This window comes from Panulirus ornatus, chromosome 55 (genome assembly GCF_036320965.1).
Source record: "Panulirus ornatus isolate Po-2019 chromosome 55, ASM3632096v1, whole genome shotgun sequence".
NCBI lineage: Eukaryota > Metazoa > Arthropoda > Malacostraca > Decapoda > Palinuridae > Panulirus > Panulirus ornatus.
Window position 1 is genome coordinate 25835342 of NC_092278.1, and position 17373 is coordinate 25852714.

Here is a 17373-nt window from a genome sequence, read left to right on the forward strand (position 1 = left end):
GGGCCTTTGTTGTCTTTTCCTAGTGCTACCTCGCACACATGAGGGGGGAGGGGGATGGTAGTCCATGTGTGGCGAGGTGGCGATGGGAATGAATAAAGGCAGACAGTGTGAATTGTGTGCATGGGTATATATGTATGTGTCTGTAAGTGTATATATATGTGTACATTGAGATGTATAGGTATGTATATTTGCGAGTGTGGACGTGTATGTATATACATTGTGTATGGGGGTGGGTTGGGCCATTTCTTTCGTCCGTTTCCTTGCGCTACCTCGCAAACGCGGGAGACAGCGACAAAAAAAAAAAAAAATTAATCTTTTATTTTGCTTTGTCGCTGTCTCCCACGTTAGCGAGGTAGCGTAAGGAAACAGATGAAAGAAATGGCCCAACCCACCCACATACACATGTATATACATACACGTCCACACATGCAAATATACATACCTATACATCTCAACATATACATATATATATACACACAGACATACAATATAAACATGTACATAATTCATACTGTCTGCCTTTATTCATTCCCATCGCCACCCCGCCACACATGAAATAACAGCCTCCTCCCCCAAAATGTGTTCGAGGTAGCGCTAGGAAAAGACAACAAAGGCCACATTCATCCACACTCAGTCTCTAGCTATCATATATAATGCACCGAAACCACAGCTCCCTTTCCACATCCAGGCCCCACACAACTTTCCATGGTTTACCCCAGACGCTTCACATGCCTTGGTTCAATCCATTGACAGCACATCGACCCCGGTATACCACATCGTTCCAATTCACTCTATTCCTTGCATGCCTTTCATCCTCCTGCATGTTCAGGCCCTGATCACTCAAAATCTTTTTCACTCCATCTTTCCACCTCCAATTAGGTCTCCCACTTGTCCTCGTTCCCTCCACCTCTGACACATATATCTTCTCGGTCAATCTTTCCTCACTCATCCTCTCCATGTGACCATTTTAAAACACCCTCTTCTGCTCTCTCAACCACACTCTTTATATTACCACACATCCCTCTTACCCTTTCATTGCTTACTTGATCAAACCACTTCACATCACATATTGTCCTCAAACATCTCATTTCCAGCACATCCACCCTCCTCCGCACAACTCTATCTATAGCCCACGCCTCACAACCATATAACATAGTTGGAACCACTATTCCTTCAAACATACCCATTTTTGCTTTCAAAGATAATGTTCTTGCCTTCCACACATTCTTCGACGCTCCCAGAACTCTGGCCCCTCGCCCACCCTGTGACTCACTTCCGCTTCCATCCGCTGCCAAATCCACTCCTAGATATCTAAAACACTTCACTTCCTCCAGTTTTTCTCCATTCAAACTTACCTCCCAATTGACTTGTCCCTCAGCCCTGCTGTACCTAATAACCTTGCTCTGATCCACATTTACTCTCAGCTTTCCTCTTTCACACACTTTACCAATATCGGTCACCAGCTTCTGCAGTTTCTCATCTGAATCAGCCACCAGCGCTGTATCATCAGCGAACAACAACTGACTCACTTCCTAAGCCCTCTCATCCACAACAGACTGCATACTTGCCCCTCTCTCCAAAACTCGTGCATTTACCTCCCTAACAACCCTATCCATAATCAAATTAGAAAACCATGGGGACATCACACACCCATGCCACAGACTGACATTCAATGGGAACCAATCACTCTCCTCTCTTCCTACCTGCACACATGCCTTACATTCTTGGTAAAAACTTTTCACTGCTTCTAACAACTTACCTATCACACCATATGCTCTTAATATCTTCCACTGATACCTGGTCTTCCACCCCAAAATTGCTGACACCTTGATCACTCAGATGCTCCCAAAACACTTGCCTCTTGATGTCTTTCTTCTCATGACCAGGTGCATAAGCACCAATAATCACCCATCTCTCTCCATTCACCTTCAGTTTTACCCACATCAATCTAGAATTTACTTCCTTACACTCTATCACACAGTCCCACAACGCATGTTTTAGGAGTAGTGCTACTCCTTCCTTAGCTCTTGTCCTTTCACCAAACCCTGACTTTACTCCTAAGACTTTTACAAACCATTCTTCCCCTTTACCCTTGAGCTTCATTTCACTCAGAGTCAGAATATCCACATTTCCTTCCTCAAGTATATTACCTATCTCTCCTTTCTTCTCAACTTGGTTATATCCACCAACATTCAGACCTTCCACTGACTATGGATGACAAGGAAATGGATACCACACAAAATCATTCCTTTAACTCCATATTCATCCTTGAAGAAATGTCTCAAATACCGCAACCAATGAAAACATTTCAAGGATTTGATGAAGAAGAGCTGAAGGTTACAGAAATAAAGAGCTCTGAAGTACTTAAATACTTGGACCAATTAAATCCTAACAAATCCAACACCCCCCACGATAACTTAGCTCCACTTAAAGTCCCCATACTTAATATTTTCTAAAAGAAGCTTCATGTTATACGATTCCTTCATGTTAGCTGTGTGTGCCAGAGGAACGGGGGAACTAATTTCCACTGTGGAGTACAACTGCTTTCAAGCTTACTTTTGATGACTTAATAAACAAGCACCACTCATCTGCATTATATCTGTTGCCAAATACCTCCATAACAGAATGAACATCATTGCAAAACACCAAATCATCTTCAAGGGAGAAAAATTCTTTGAAAACGACATGGTGATCATGATAAAAACAAACTTTAGTTTCATTCTGGAGAAGATTCCAGACCTTTATCCTGGAACCCTAAAGTTCAGCTTGCTTCTTTGACAAATTTAAATCATGGATGAGATTATTAAGATCTCCTTGACTCAGCAGATGAGGTTCACTTGCAGAACTGCTTGCTTCAAATGCTGGATCCATATTGTTCTCTACTTGGTCTACTTTCTCATCACCAAACTCATCATCACTCAGTGTCATGCTTCTTGGAGGCTCTGGCACAGGTAATTCCTGACTGTGAGGTATTGGCCTCATAGCAGTTGGTAAATTAGGATACTTAACAGTATGCTTGGATCTTGATGTTATACCATTTATATTTGTCCGGCAGAGGTAGAAATCCGAAGCATGATCTTTGGGTTCTCTCCAAACCATTAGAATGGCAAAAGGAATATGGCATGAACCTTTTGCTCAGGCTGTGAGAAACCTGACATAAGTGACAAAACAAATATGGGGGGGGGGGGGGGGGGGGGGGGACTTTTATCCTGGTCATCCACTTTAAAACCAAAGTAATGCTCATATCATTTTTTATCGAGGGGTGTGAAAGAACATTTTTGCAATATGAATGTCAATTCACTACAGATGTAACAGAAAGAATTCACACACAGTATTTCAGCATTATAATGGTGGATAGGGTGTCAGCACAATACTTGAATACACAAAAGCTCAATCTGTCAACTGAGTGGAAAAAACTATTTACACACTGAGTTCTAGCCTACAACTAACAGAGAACTGCTTGCTACCTTGGAGTGGGCACTCTCTGAATGTCCCAACATTTCCAGTCATGTTTCTGCAGGCCCCTGGTGACTCATTTATCTAGGCTTGTGCTTTCAAAAAGAAGCTATTGCACTTCACAATGAAAATAGCTGCGTTTGTTAAACATATTGTTTTAAATGTTCCATAGAGCACTGGTACATATATAGTGTATTTAATGATATGCAAGTATGCTGGAACAAGAAACCTATAGGTGACAGAGAAATTCTGAAAACATATTTGGATTCAGCGAGCAAAAATTCATAAGAAACAGATATTATTTCACATGACAAAATCTTTGTTGACCAGTGTTATGGCATAAAAAAGAACACTGTGTATGCGTGAAACTATGTTTACTGAGCCTATGCATCTTGGAGGGAAGGTATATCACTTCATAATTTATCATCATTTAATTCTTATTTGTAAGCATCCATCTGTTTCAGGGAATATACTTATGTACCTAACGCTCTGTCCATTTTCTTGCGGTGACAGATTCCCCATAATCGCACCATTCTATTAAAAGTCTGATTGTATCTTCAAAAAGCAATGAATATGCTTGAGTTCTTGTGATGAACCTCTCCAACAGACAATATATTTGTGACTCAGAAATGCATGTACTTTTCTTGGAAGGAACTGAAATTTTTCTGCTAAATCTCTACTCAGATATCATTTAACTCCTGATTCCATTATTCTACCATCTTTTAAATGGAGTAGAAACTAAAATAATAGAAAGTTGATATCTCTTAATTAGGTATTCATAGCAATAACTGATTCAATGCCAACATCACAAGCACTCAAGGTAATTCTCAAGAAGGGACACAAGAACTCCAATTTACCAAAAGCATTAAGCCAAGACTCACCGACTGGTTGGAGAGTGCTGACGCTCCCTCTGGTGTAACTTCTCCCAACAGGTGAGAGGGATACATGCTTCCCCCTACACCACTACGGTTATTGCTCCCATCTTCCCCACTGACTTCAGAGCTGCTATCACGCCCCTGGGGAATAAACAAAATGGATTTCATCATTATTTAGTCAATTGAATGATGCTTAAAATGAAGTTATTGCTAAATTAAAGAATGAAATTACATTTGGCCTTCCTACATAGGAAAAGGGTTTTCCAGAATATCCTTTGCAGACTGAGGTAAGTCCTCTTTGTGAAAAGTAAGCATAATTTCTGTCAGTTTTCTTAAACCATTCTACACCATATGCCCACAAACAGATACCTAAAAAAATTTTGTACAATGAGGTCTTGTCCATAAAATGAGTATTCTTTCACTTATTACTCAGTTTTTCATTGACCACAGATCATTCATATGCGAGTAAACTGTCCTTATTACCACAACGAAAATATACAGGATAGCGATTACCTCTTCCATGTTAGCAAAATAGCATTAGCAAAAAATGCACAAAGTCATCTTTTTCACACAATCACACTCTATCTATCATATACAACGTACCAAAACCACAGCATAGCCAGCACAACCAAGCCCTACATCCTACTTCATGGTTTACTTTGATAGCTTCATGTGTCTTGTTTAAGCCCAATGAAGCCAGTCAAATCATCATATACAATGACTGATCTAATTGATTTCATTCCTAAAGTAATTACAATAACAATACTAATAACTTACAAGCACATATGCGGATGGAGCGCAAATGATTTGGGGATGTATAAGAGAATGTGGCAAGAGGTCATGAGGACAGTGCAGGGTTGAAAAAGGGGACAGATGACAGTTAGGGTGGGCAAGCATCAGTAAACTTTAGGGAGAATAAGATATTTTGGAAGGAAGTTAATAATGTGTGAAAAACAAGAAATCAAACAGGAACATCAGTGAAGGGAGCAAAAGGGAAAGTGGTGACAGGCAATGATGACATGAGAAGATGGAGTGAGTTTTGATGGACTATTGAATCTGTTTGATGATTGGGTAACAGATGTAGGGTGTTTGGGTTGGGGTGGTATGCAGAGTATGGAGAGTGGTTTGGTGAAAAAAGGTGATGGGGAAGCCTTACATAAGATGATATGTGGCAAGGCAGCTGGAGTGGATGGTATTGCTGTTGAATATAAGACGAATGTGGGTGACTGTGTTGTTGACTGATTAATTAAGATTTTGTATGTATGGATCATGGTGAGGTGCCTGAGAACTGGCAGAATGCATGTACAATGTCAATGTCTAAAGACAAGGGAGATAAAGGGTGAGTGTTCAAACTAGAGGTATAAGTTTGTTGTGTATACCTGGTAAGGTGTAAGAGAGAGGATTGATTGAAAGGGTGAAGGCATGTACAGCCATCAGATTAGGGAGGAAAGGTGTGGTTTCAGAAATGGTTGAGGATGTAAGGATCAGGTGTCTGCTTTAAAGATTGTGTGTAAGAAATACAGAGAAGCATGAATCTGGAGAAAAAATATGACTGGGTTGAAAGAGATGCCTTGTGGAAGGTCTTAAAATATATGGTTGGGAAGAATGCCTTTCCTTGTCAGTTTTTGGCGCTACCTTGCAAATGTGGGAAACAAATGGTGATCAAGTAAGAAAAAATATTATTAATATCAACGGACTGAACCAGGGCATGTGAAATGTCTGGGGTAAACCATGGAAAGGTGTGGGGCCTGGATGCTGATAGGGACCTGTGGTTTTTGTGCATTACACATGACAGCTAGAGAATGAATGTGAATGAATGTGGTCTTTTTTTTCTGTTTTCCTGGTGCTGCCTCACTCAAGGAGGGGGTAGTGATGCTATTTCCTGTGGGGTGGGGCAGCGCCAAAAATGGATGAAGATAAGAAAGTATGAATATGTACATGTGTACATAGGTGCATGTCTGTATATGTAATGTATATGTATGTATATGTATGTATATATCATCAATGGCTGTGGTTTCAGAGCATTACACATGACAGCTAGAGACTGAGTGTGAATGAATGTGGCCTTTGTTGTTTTTTCCTAGCGCTACCTCGAGCACATGCAGGGGGAGGGGGGTGCCATTTCATGTGTGGCGGGGTGGCGACACGAATGGCTGAAGGTAGCAAGTATGAATATGTACATGTGTATATATGTATTTGTCTGTGTATGTATAAGTATGTATACTTTGAAATGTATAGGTATGTATATGTGCATGTGTGGGCATGTATGTATCTACATGTGTATGTGGGTGGGTTGGGCCATTCTTTTGTCTGTTTCCTTGCGCTACCTCACTAATGTGGGAGACAGCGACAAAGTATAATATAATAAAATATATATATATATATATATATATATATATATATATATATATATATATAGGGTGGGGGAGGGGGCGAAAATTTTGGGAGCCTTGAAAAATGTGTGGAAGTCGAGAACATTATCCCGGAAAGCAAAAATGGGTATGTTTGAAGGAATAGTGGTTCCAACAATGTTGTATGGTTGCGAGGCGTGGGCTATGGATAGAGTTGTGCGCAGGAGGATGGATGTGCTGGAAATGAGATGTTTGAGGACAATGTGTGGTGTGAGGTGGTTTGATCGAGTAAGTAACGTAAGGGTAAGAGAGATGTGTGGAAATAAAAAGAGCGTGGTTGAGAGAGCAGAAGAGGGTGTTTTGAAATGGTTTGGGAACATGGAGAGAATGAGTGAGGAAAGATTGACCAAGAGGATATATGTGTCGGAGGTGGAGGGAACGAGGAGAAGAGGGAGACCAAATTGGAGGTGGAAAGATGGAGTGAAAAGGATTTTGTGTGATCAGGGCCTGAACATGCAGGAGGGTGAAAGGAGGGCAAGAAATAGAGCGAATTGGAGTGATGTGGTATACAGGGGTTGACGTGCTGTCAGTGGATTGAATCAAGGCATGTGAAGCGTCCGGGGTAAACCATGGAAAGCTGTGTAGGTATGTATATTTGCGTGTGTGGACGTGTGTATGTACATGTGTATGGGGGGGGTTGGGCCATTTCTTTCGTCTGTTTCCTTGCGCTATCTCGCAAACGCGGGAGACAGCGACAAAGTATAAAAAAAAAAAAAAAATATATATATATATATATATATATATATATATATATATATATATATATATATATATATTTTTTTTTTTTTTCAAACTATTCGCCATTTCCCGCGTTCGCGAGGTAGCGTTAAGAACAGAGAACTGGGCCATTGAGGGAATATCCTCACCTGGCCCCCTTCTCTGTTTCTTCTTTTGGAAAAAAAAAAAAAAAAAAAAAAAAAAAAAAAAAAAAATTTGAGAGGGGAGGATTTCCAGCCCCCTGCTCCCTTCCCTTTTAGTCGCCTTCTACGACACGCAGGGAATACGTGGGAAGTATTCTTTCTCCCCTATCCCCGGGATATATATATATATATATATATGTGCATGTATGGGTGTTTATGTATACATATGTATATATGAGTGCATAGGCCATTCTTCGTCTGTTTCCTGGCACTACCTACCTTCCCCAACAGACTTCATACTTGCCCCTCTTTCCAAAACTCTTGCATTTACCTCCCTAACAACCCCATCCATAAACAAATTAAACAACCATGGAGACATCACACACCCATGCCGCAAACCTACATTCACTGAGAACCAATCACTTTCCTCTCTTCCTACACGTACACATGCCTTACATCCTCGATAAAAACTTTTCACTGCTTCTAACAACTTGCCTCCCACACCATATATTCTTAATACCTTCCACAGAGCATCTCTATCAACTCTATCATATGCCTTCTCCAGATCCATAAATGCTACATACAAATTCATTTGCTTTTCTAAGTATTTCTCACATACATTCTTCAAAGCAATCACCTGATCCACATATCCTCTACCACTTCTGAAACCACACTGCTCTTCCCCAATCTGATGCTCTGTACATGCCTTCACCCTCTCACTCAATACCCTACCATATAATTTACCAGGAATACTCAACAAACTTATACCTCTGTAATTTCAGCACTCACTTTTATCCCCTTTGCCTTTGTACAATGGCACTATGCAAGCATTCCTCCAATCCTCAGGCACCTCACCATGAGACATACATACATTAAATAAACTTACCAATCAGTCAACAATACAGTCACGCCCTTTTTAATAAATTCCACTGCAATGCCATCCAAACCCGCTGCCTTGCTGACTTTCATCTTCCGCAAAGCTTTTACTACCTCTTCTCTGTTTACCAAATCATTCTCCCTAACCCTCTCACTTTGCACACCACCTCAACCAAAACACCCTATATCTGCCACTCTATCTTCAAACACATTCAACAAACCTTCAAAATACTCACTCCATCTCCTTCTCACATCACCACTACTTGTTATCATCTCCCCATTAGCCCCCTTCACTGAAGTTCCCATTTGTTCCCTTGTCTTACGCACTTTATTTACCTCCTTCCAAAACATCTTTTTATTCTCCCTAAAATTTAATGATATTCTCTCACCCCAACTCTCATTTGCCCTCTTTTTCACTTCTTGCACCTTTCTCTTGACCTCCTGCCTCTTCCTTTTATACATCTCCCACTCATTTGCATTATTTCCCTGCAAAAATCATCCAAATGCCTCTCTCTTCTCTTTCACTAATAATCTTACTTCTTCACCCCACCACTCACTACCCTTTCTAATCTGCCCACCTCCCACGCTTCTCATGCCACAAGCATCTTTTGCGCAAGCCATCACTGCTTTCCTAAATATATCCCATTCCTCCCTCACTCCCCTTATCTCCTTTGTTCTCACCTCTTTCCATTCTGTATCAAGTCTCTCCTGGTACTTCCTCACACAAGTCTCCTTCCCAAGCTCACTTACTCTCACCACTCTCTTCACCCCAACATTCTCTCTTCTTTTCTGAAAACTATTACAAATCTTCTCCTTCGCCTCCACAAGATAGTGATCAGATATCCCTCCAGTTGCACCTCTCAGCACATTAACATCCAAAAGTCTCTTTCGCACGCCTATCAATCAACACGTAATCCAATAACGCCGTCTGGCCATCTCTCCTACTTACATACGTATACTTGTGTATATCTCTCTTTTGAAACCAGGTATTCCCAATCACCAGTCCTTTTTCAGCACATAAATCTACAAGCTCTTCACCATTTCCATTTACAACACTGAACACCCCATGTGCACCAATTATTCCCTCAACTGCCACATTACTCACCTTTGCATTCAAATCACCCATCACTATAACCCGGTCTCATGCATCAAAACTACTAACACACTCACTCAGATGCTCCCAAAACACTTGCCTCTCATGATCTTTCTTCTCATGCCCACGTGCATATGCACCAACAATCACCCATCTCTCTCCATCCACTTTCAGTTTTACCCATATCAATCTAGAGTTTATTTCTTACACTCTATCACATACTCCTACCAATCCTGTTTCAGGAGTGGTGCTACTCCTTTCCTTGCTCTTGTCCTCTCACTAACCCCTGACTTTACTCCTAAGACAAAATATATTTACCTTTTTATTTGTCATACTTTGTCGCTGTCTCCCTGGGGATAGGGAAGAAAGAATACATCCCACGTATTCCCTGTGTGTCGTAGAAGGTGACTATAAGGGGAGGGAGCGAGAGGCTGGAAATCCTCCCTTCTTGTTTTTATTCTTTTAATTTTCCAAAAGAAGGAACAGAGAAGGAGGCCAGGTGAGGACATTCCCTCAGAGGCCCAGTCCTCTGTTCTTAACGCTACCTTGCTAACGCGGGAAATGGCGAATAGTTTGAAATATATATTTTTATTATTATTTTGCTTTGTCGCTGTCTCCCGCGTTTGCGAAGTAGCACAAGGAAACAGACAAAAGAAATGGCCCAACCCACCCCCCTACACATGTATATACATACATGTCCACACATGCAAATATACATACCCATACATCTCAATGTACACATGTATATACACACACAGACACATACATATATACACATGCACACAATTCACACTGTCTGCCTTTATTCATTCCCATCGCCACCTCGCCACACATGGAATAACATCCCCCTCCCCCCTCATGTGTGCCAGGTAGCGCTAGGAAAAGACAACAAAGGCCCCATTCGTTCACAGTCTCTAGCTGTCATGCAATAATGCCCGAAACCACAGCTCCCTTTCCACATCCAGGCCCCACACAACTTTCCATGGTTTACCCCAGATGCTTCACATGCCCTGATTCAATCCATTGACAGCACATCAACCCCGGTATACCACATCGATCCAATTCACTATATTCCTTGCCCGCCTTTCACCCTCCTGCTTGTTCAGGCCCCGATCACTCAAAATATTTTTCACTCCATCTTTCCATCTCCAATTTGGTCTCCCACTTCTCCTCGTTCCCTCCACCTCCGACACATATATCCTCTTGGTCAATCTTTCCTCACTCATTCTCTCCATGTGCCCAATCCATTTCAAAACACCCTCTTCTGCACTCTCAACCACGCTCTTTTTATTTCCACACATCTCTCTTATCCTTACATTACTTACTCGATCAAACCACCTCACACCACATATTGTCCTCAAACATCTCATTTCCAGCACATCCACCCTCCTGCGCACAACTCTATCCATAGCCCACGCCTCGCAACCACACAACGTTGTTGGAACCACTATTCCTTCAAACATACCCATTTTTGCTTTCCGAGATAATGTTCTCGACTTCCAAACATTCTTCAAGGCTCCCAGGATTTTCGCCCCCTCCCCCACCCTATGATTCACTTCCGCTTCCATGGTTCCATCCACTGCTAGACCCACTCCCAGATATCTAAAACACTTTACTTCCTCCAGTTTTTCTCCATTCAAACTTACCTCCCAATTGACTTGACCCTCAACCCAACTGTACCTAATACCCTTGCTCTTATTCACATTTACTCTTAACTTTCTTCGTTCACACACTTTACCAAACTCAGTCACCAGGTTCTGCAGTTTCTCACATGAATCAGCCACCAGCGCTGTATCATCAGCGAACAACAACTGACTCACTTCCCAAGCTCTCTCATCCACAACAGACTGCATACTTGCCTCTCTTTTGAAAACTCTTGCATTCACCTCCCTTACATCGAGGATGTAAGGCATGTGTACGTGTAGGAAGAGAGGAAAGTGATTGGTTCTCAGTGAATGTAGGTTTGCGGCAGGGGTGTGTGATGTCTCCATGGTTGTTTAATTTGTTTATGGATGGGGTTGTTAGGGAGGTGAATGCAAGAGTTTTGGAAAGAGGGGCAAGTATGAAGTCTGTTGGGGATGAGAGAGCTTGGGAAGTGAGTCAGTTGTTGTTCGCTGATGATACAGCGCTGGTGGCTGATTCATGTGAGAAACTGCAGAAGCTGGTGACTGAGTTTGGTAAAGTGTGTGAAAGAAGAAAGTTAAGAGTAAATGTGAATAAGAGCAAGGTTATTAGGTACAGTAGGGTTGAGGGTCAAGTCAATTGGGAGGTGAGTTTGAATGGAGAAAAACTGGAGGAAGTGAAGTGTTTTAGATATCTGGGAGTGGATCTGGCAGCGGATGGAAACATGGAAGCGGAAGTGGATCATAGGGTGGGGAGGGGGCGAAAATTCTGGGAGCCTTGAAGAATGTGTGGAAGTCGAGAACATCATCTCGGAAAGCAAAAATGGGTATGTTTGAAGGAATAGTGGTTCCAACAATGTTGTATGGTTGCGAGGCATGGACTATGGATAGAGTTGTGCACAGGAGGATGGATGTGCTGGAAATGAGATGTTTGAGGACAATGTGTGGTGTGAGGTGGTTTGATCGAGTAAGTAACGTAAGGGTAAGAGAGATGTGTGGAAATAAAAAGAGCGTGGTTGAGAGAGCAGAAGAGGGTGTTTTGAAATGGTTTGGTCACATGGAGAGAATGAGTGAGGAAAGATTGACCAAGAGGATATATGTGTCGGAGGTGGAGGGAACGAGGAGAAGAGGGAGACCAAATTGGAGGTGGAAAGATGGAGTGAAAAAGATTTTGTGTGATCGGGGCCTGAACATGCAGGAGGGTGAAAGGAGGGCAAAGAATAGAGTGAATTGGAGCGATGTGGTATACCGGGGTTGACGTGCTGTCAGTGGATTGAATCAAGGCATGTGTATGGGGGTGGGTTGGGCCATTTCTTTCGTCTGTTTCCTTGCGCTACCTCGCAAACGCGGGAGACAGCGACCAAGTATATATATATATTTTCCCATTTGTTCCCATTTGCTCCCTTGTCTTACGCACTTTATTTACCTCCTTCCAGAACATCTTTTTATTCTCCCTAAAATTTAATGATACTCTCTCACCCCAACTCTCATTTGCCCTTTTTTTCACCTCTTGCACCTTTCTCTTGACCTCCTGTCTCTTTCTTTAATACATCTCCCACTCAATTGCATTTTTTCCCTGCAAAAATCGTCCAAATGCCTCTCTCTTCTCTTTCACTAATACTCTTACTTCTTCATCCCACCACTCACTACCCTTTCTAATCAACCCACCTCCCACTCTTCTCATGCCACAAGCATCTTTTGCGCAATCCATCACTGATTCCCTAAATACATCCCATTCCTCCCCCACTCCCCTTGCTTCCATTGTTCTCACCTTTTTCCATTCTGTACTCAGTCTCTCCTGGTACTTCCTCACGCAGGTCTCCTTCTCAAGCTCACTTACTCTCACCACCCTCTTCACCCCAACATTCACTCTTCTTTTCTGAAAACCCATACAAATCTTCACCTTAGCCTCCACAAGATAATGATCAGACATCCCTCCAGTTGCACCTCTCAGCACATTAACATCCAAAAGTCTCTCTTTCGCACGCCTGTCCATTAACACGTAATCCAATAACGCTCTCTGGCCATCTCTCCTACTTACATAAGTATACTTATGTATATCTCGCTTTTTAAACCAGGTATTCCCAATCATCAGTCCTTTTTCAGCACATAAATCTACAAGCTCTTCACCATTTCCATTTACAACACTGAACACCCAATGTATACCAATTATTCCCTCAACTGCCACATTACTCACCTTTGCATTCAAATCATCCATTATTTACTATACATAATCGCCATTAAGTATGCTACCATAATCTATATGTCTGGTCTAAACATTTTGACATTTACTATATGTTTTGCCTTTGATGTGTTTTGATATTGTCAGTAGTGGTACAAAATGTGAACATATCAACCCTGGATAAGGGGGAACTGTTGAAAAAATATGACCAAGGTACATCAGAGCAGCAACTGTCTGAGATATGGAGTGAACAGTAATTAACTATTAGTACAGTACACAGAGCTCTAAATTTGTGGGACCCTGTCTCCTGAACTTTCCATGCCATCCATCAAGTAGCCTTTTAAACCTCTGTTAACTGCCAGCATTCACTTCCTCATTAGTTAGTTTATTTCAACCATCCATAACCTTAACACAGTGCATGTGCTTCTTTACGTCCCTTCTAACAAGCATTTTACTAAGCTTATTTTTCAAGGACTGGTTACTCTACTGTATCTATTGAAAATTTTTTACCTAAATGCTTTATAGCCCTCAGCCTCTATTCATAGCCAAACTACTTTAATCAAGGTACCATCTCATTTGCTCTTCTCTTTACTGTCACAATAAAATCATTGCACTTCCTTAGGTACTGTGATCAGACTTGAGGCATAATCATGTGTTGGTCTGATATAAAGAGTCAACAATTTTACTAACACGTCCACATATTTGAATAAGTTCCTATATTTGCCTGCACACAGTCTGCCTCTTTAACAATTCCGATTTGAAGCTCAAGTGATAAGAAAAATTAGGCACAATGTTAACACCTACATCTCTCACATGCACATCCCTGTACTCTATTTCCATTAGGTAATAAACACCAAGACCTTTCTTCTTTCACTCTGTTCCATCTTCATCACCTTGTGCTTACTTGGAATAAATCTCACCATTTACTTATCTGACTAAATTTGGAGTTTGTCCAGGACCCCCCTTTTGGCTGATGCAATCAGCATTATCATTTTTTTCCTTCCTGATCTTGGCATTATCCATAAACATAGAATAAAGAAGCAGAAAAAAATAATTCTGAGGTTTTAAGCTCATAGTGAATCAAAGAAATGAATGTGTTCATATGACTATGAAAGATGGTTGAAGTCCAAAACTCAATCAGGAAATGATTCAGTCAATTAAGCTACTGTAGACAGAAACAGTGGTGTCAGTACATCAGGAGAAATTATCGTGGAGCAGGACAAGATATTTCACAGAGAAAATTCAGGCTAAGTGCAATTATACCCAGGGCTGGCTTTAGATATTCAAACAGTTTTGGCATAAATCCATTTGCTACGAATGGAAAGAAGCATTCAGTAGACACAGAGGTGGCTGACAAATATGTTACTGAGTTTGCAAAATTACTGCCTGATGAAAAGTTTAGTCCCAAGCAGGTATACAAGTTGATGAAACAGCACTATACTAGTATCGTATGCAAGGAAAGACACAAGATGCAAAGAATGAAAATGCATCAACAGGGTTTAAAGGTTCAAAGGACTGAGTATCAATCCTAGGACATTCAAATGCAGCAGGTATGCATAAATGGATGTGGTTGGTCATAGGTGTGAATCTACGCCCTAGATAAGTGAAAGGAGTTAAAAAGTACCCAGTGATTCACTGTGCCAATAGAATGGTTGGATTACTACTCAAGTTACCTTAGAGTGGTTTCAAAATTCTCCTACATCAGAAACCAGAGTTCACTGTATGTCTGCTGGGTTAGACCTCAATTGCAAAATCCTTTTACTGTTATATAATCATTCAGTCTACCACAGCGCACATGAACTTGTAAAGAACAATGTTGAAGCAGTAAGTTTGCACTAAAATGAACATCATCCTACCAAACACAATATCAATGAGTATTGCACCCAGTAAACACTACACAGTTTATGAAAAAATTATCATATACTGTAAATGCTACCTGGTGAAGTATGGGGGGTTTTCACCCTCCACAGCCTGGGCTTGGCATAGGTGCTGGAATGGGTCACAGGCTGACCAAGCTGTTGGAAGCCACAATCCTAAGGCCCACATAGCCTTGCTAGTCCGGTGCGCTTTGAAGGTACTTGTCCAATGCAATCTTGAACTTCTACACGGAGCATCCCACCGTTTCTGGGAACCATACCTTTTAGGATTTTCCAATTAAAGATGATGATATACCTTTCCTGTCTGCACTCCAAGGAGTATAGCCTCAGGCACCTCAGATGTTCCCAGTAATTCAGTTCCTTTACCACATCAATATGGGCTGTGAAAGATCTCTGAATACTTTCTAATTCTGTTTGAACTCAACAATATTCAATTTGTGAAAGAAATAGTACCTTGAATAATATCATCACTAGTTTTCTTCCCTTGTCTTGATGAAGACAATGGAGGCCAGAACACTTCTACCACAGAGTGAGTGCAAAAAGAGACTTTCACACAGACTCAAATATGGAAGAAGTTGGGAGGAAAAAAGTGGAAGCCAGAAAACTCTCTCAAGGTTGGCCACAGACACAGAGGATAAGATATGATGCAGTAAATGAAAGACAAAATTGAGGGATGGACAAAGTTTGTAGATACTACATAAAAGACAAATTGCATGTATGGAATGACTGGCATATCATTTTATTTTCATTTTATTATGCTTTGTCGCTGTCTCCCGTGCTAGAGAGGTAGCGCAAGGAAACAGACGAAAGAATGGCCCAACCCACCCACATACACATGTACATACATACACGTCCACACACGCAAATATACATACCTATACATCTCAACGTATACATATATATACACACACAGACATATACATATATACACATGTACATAATTCATAGTCTGCCTTTATTCATTCACCTAGCCACACATGAAATAATGACCCCCTCCCCCCAATGTGTGCGAGGTAGCGCTAGGAAAAGACAACAGGCCACATTCGTTCACACTCAGTCTCTAGCTGTCGTGTAATAATGCCCGAAACCACAGCTCACTTTCCACATCCAGGCCCCACAGAACTTTCCATGGTTTACCCCAGACACTTCACATGCCCTGGTTCAATCCATTAACAGCACATCAACCCCGGTATACCACATTGTTCCGATTCACTCTATTCCTTGCACGCCTTTCACCCTCCCGCATGTTCAGGACCCGATCATTCAAAATCTTTTTCACTCCATCTTTCCACCTCCAATTTGGTCTCCCACTTCTCGTTCCCTCCACCTCTGATACATATATCCTCTTGGTCCATCTTTCCTCACTCATTCTCTCCATGTGACCAAACCACTTCAAAACACCATCTTCTGCTCTCTCAACCACACTCTTTTTATTACCACACATCTCTCTTACCCTATTATTATTTACTCGATCAAACCACCTCACACCACATATTGTTCTCAAACATCTCATTTCCAGCACATCCACCCTCCTGCGCACAACTCTATCCATAGCCCACACCTTGCAACCATACAACATTGTTGGAACCACTATTGCTTCAAACATACCCATTTTTGATTTCCGAGATAATGTTCTCGACTTCCACACGTTCTTCAACGCTCCCAGAATTTTTGCCCCCTCCCCCACCCTATGATTCACTTCCGCTTCCATGGTTCCATCCACTGCCAAATCCACTCCCAGATATCTAAAACATTTCACTTCCTCCAGTTTTTCTCCATTCAAACTTACCTTCCAATTGACTTGACCCTCAACCCTACTGTACCTAATAACCTTGCTCTTATTCACATTTACTCTCAACTTTCTTCTTTCACACACTTTACCAAACTCAGTCACCAGGTTCTGTAGTTTCTCACATGAATCAGAGTGCTGTTTCATCAGCAAACAACAACTGACTCACTTCCCAAGCTCTCTCATCCACAACAGACTGCATACTTGCCCCTCTTTCCAAAACTCTTGCATTCACCTCCCTAACAACCCCATCCATAAACAAATCAAATGTATACTTATGTATATCTCTCTTTTTAAACCAGGTATTCCCAATCACCAGTCCTTTTTCAGCA

The 17373-nt window shown here is 41.5% G+C and overlaps 1 protein-coding gene across 8 annotated transcripts in view; it reads right to left on the reverse strand.

Moving 5' to 3' along the window:
* LOC139765610 (zinc finger protein 131-like) overlaps nt 1-17373 on the reverse strand; it is a 178165-nt gene that overhangs the window by 121540 nt on the left and 39252 nt on the right. For all 8 annotated transcript variants that reach the window (XR_011716704.1, XM_071693265.1, XM_071693262.1 and 5 more), the window contains exon 4: nt 4338-4472. Coding sequence is in view for 7 of the 8 variants with exons in the window: in XM_071693265.1 (XP_071549366.1) it covers nt 4338-4472 (135 nt within the window). In the remaining variant the exon portion in view is untranslated. The remainder of the gene's footprint in view (nt 1-4337; nt 4473-17373) is intronic.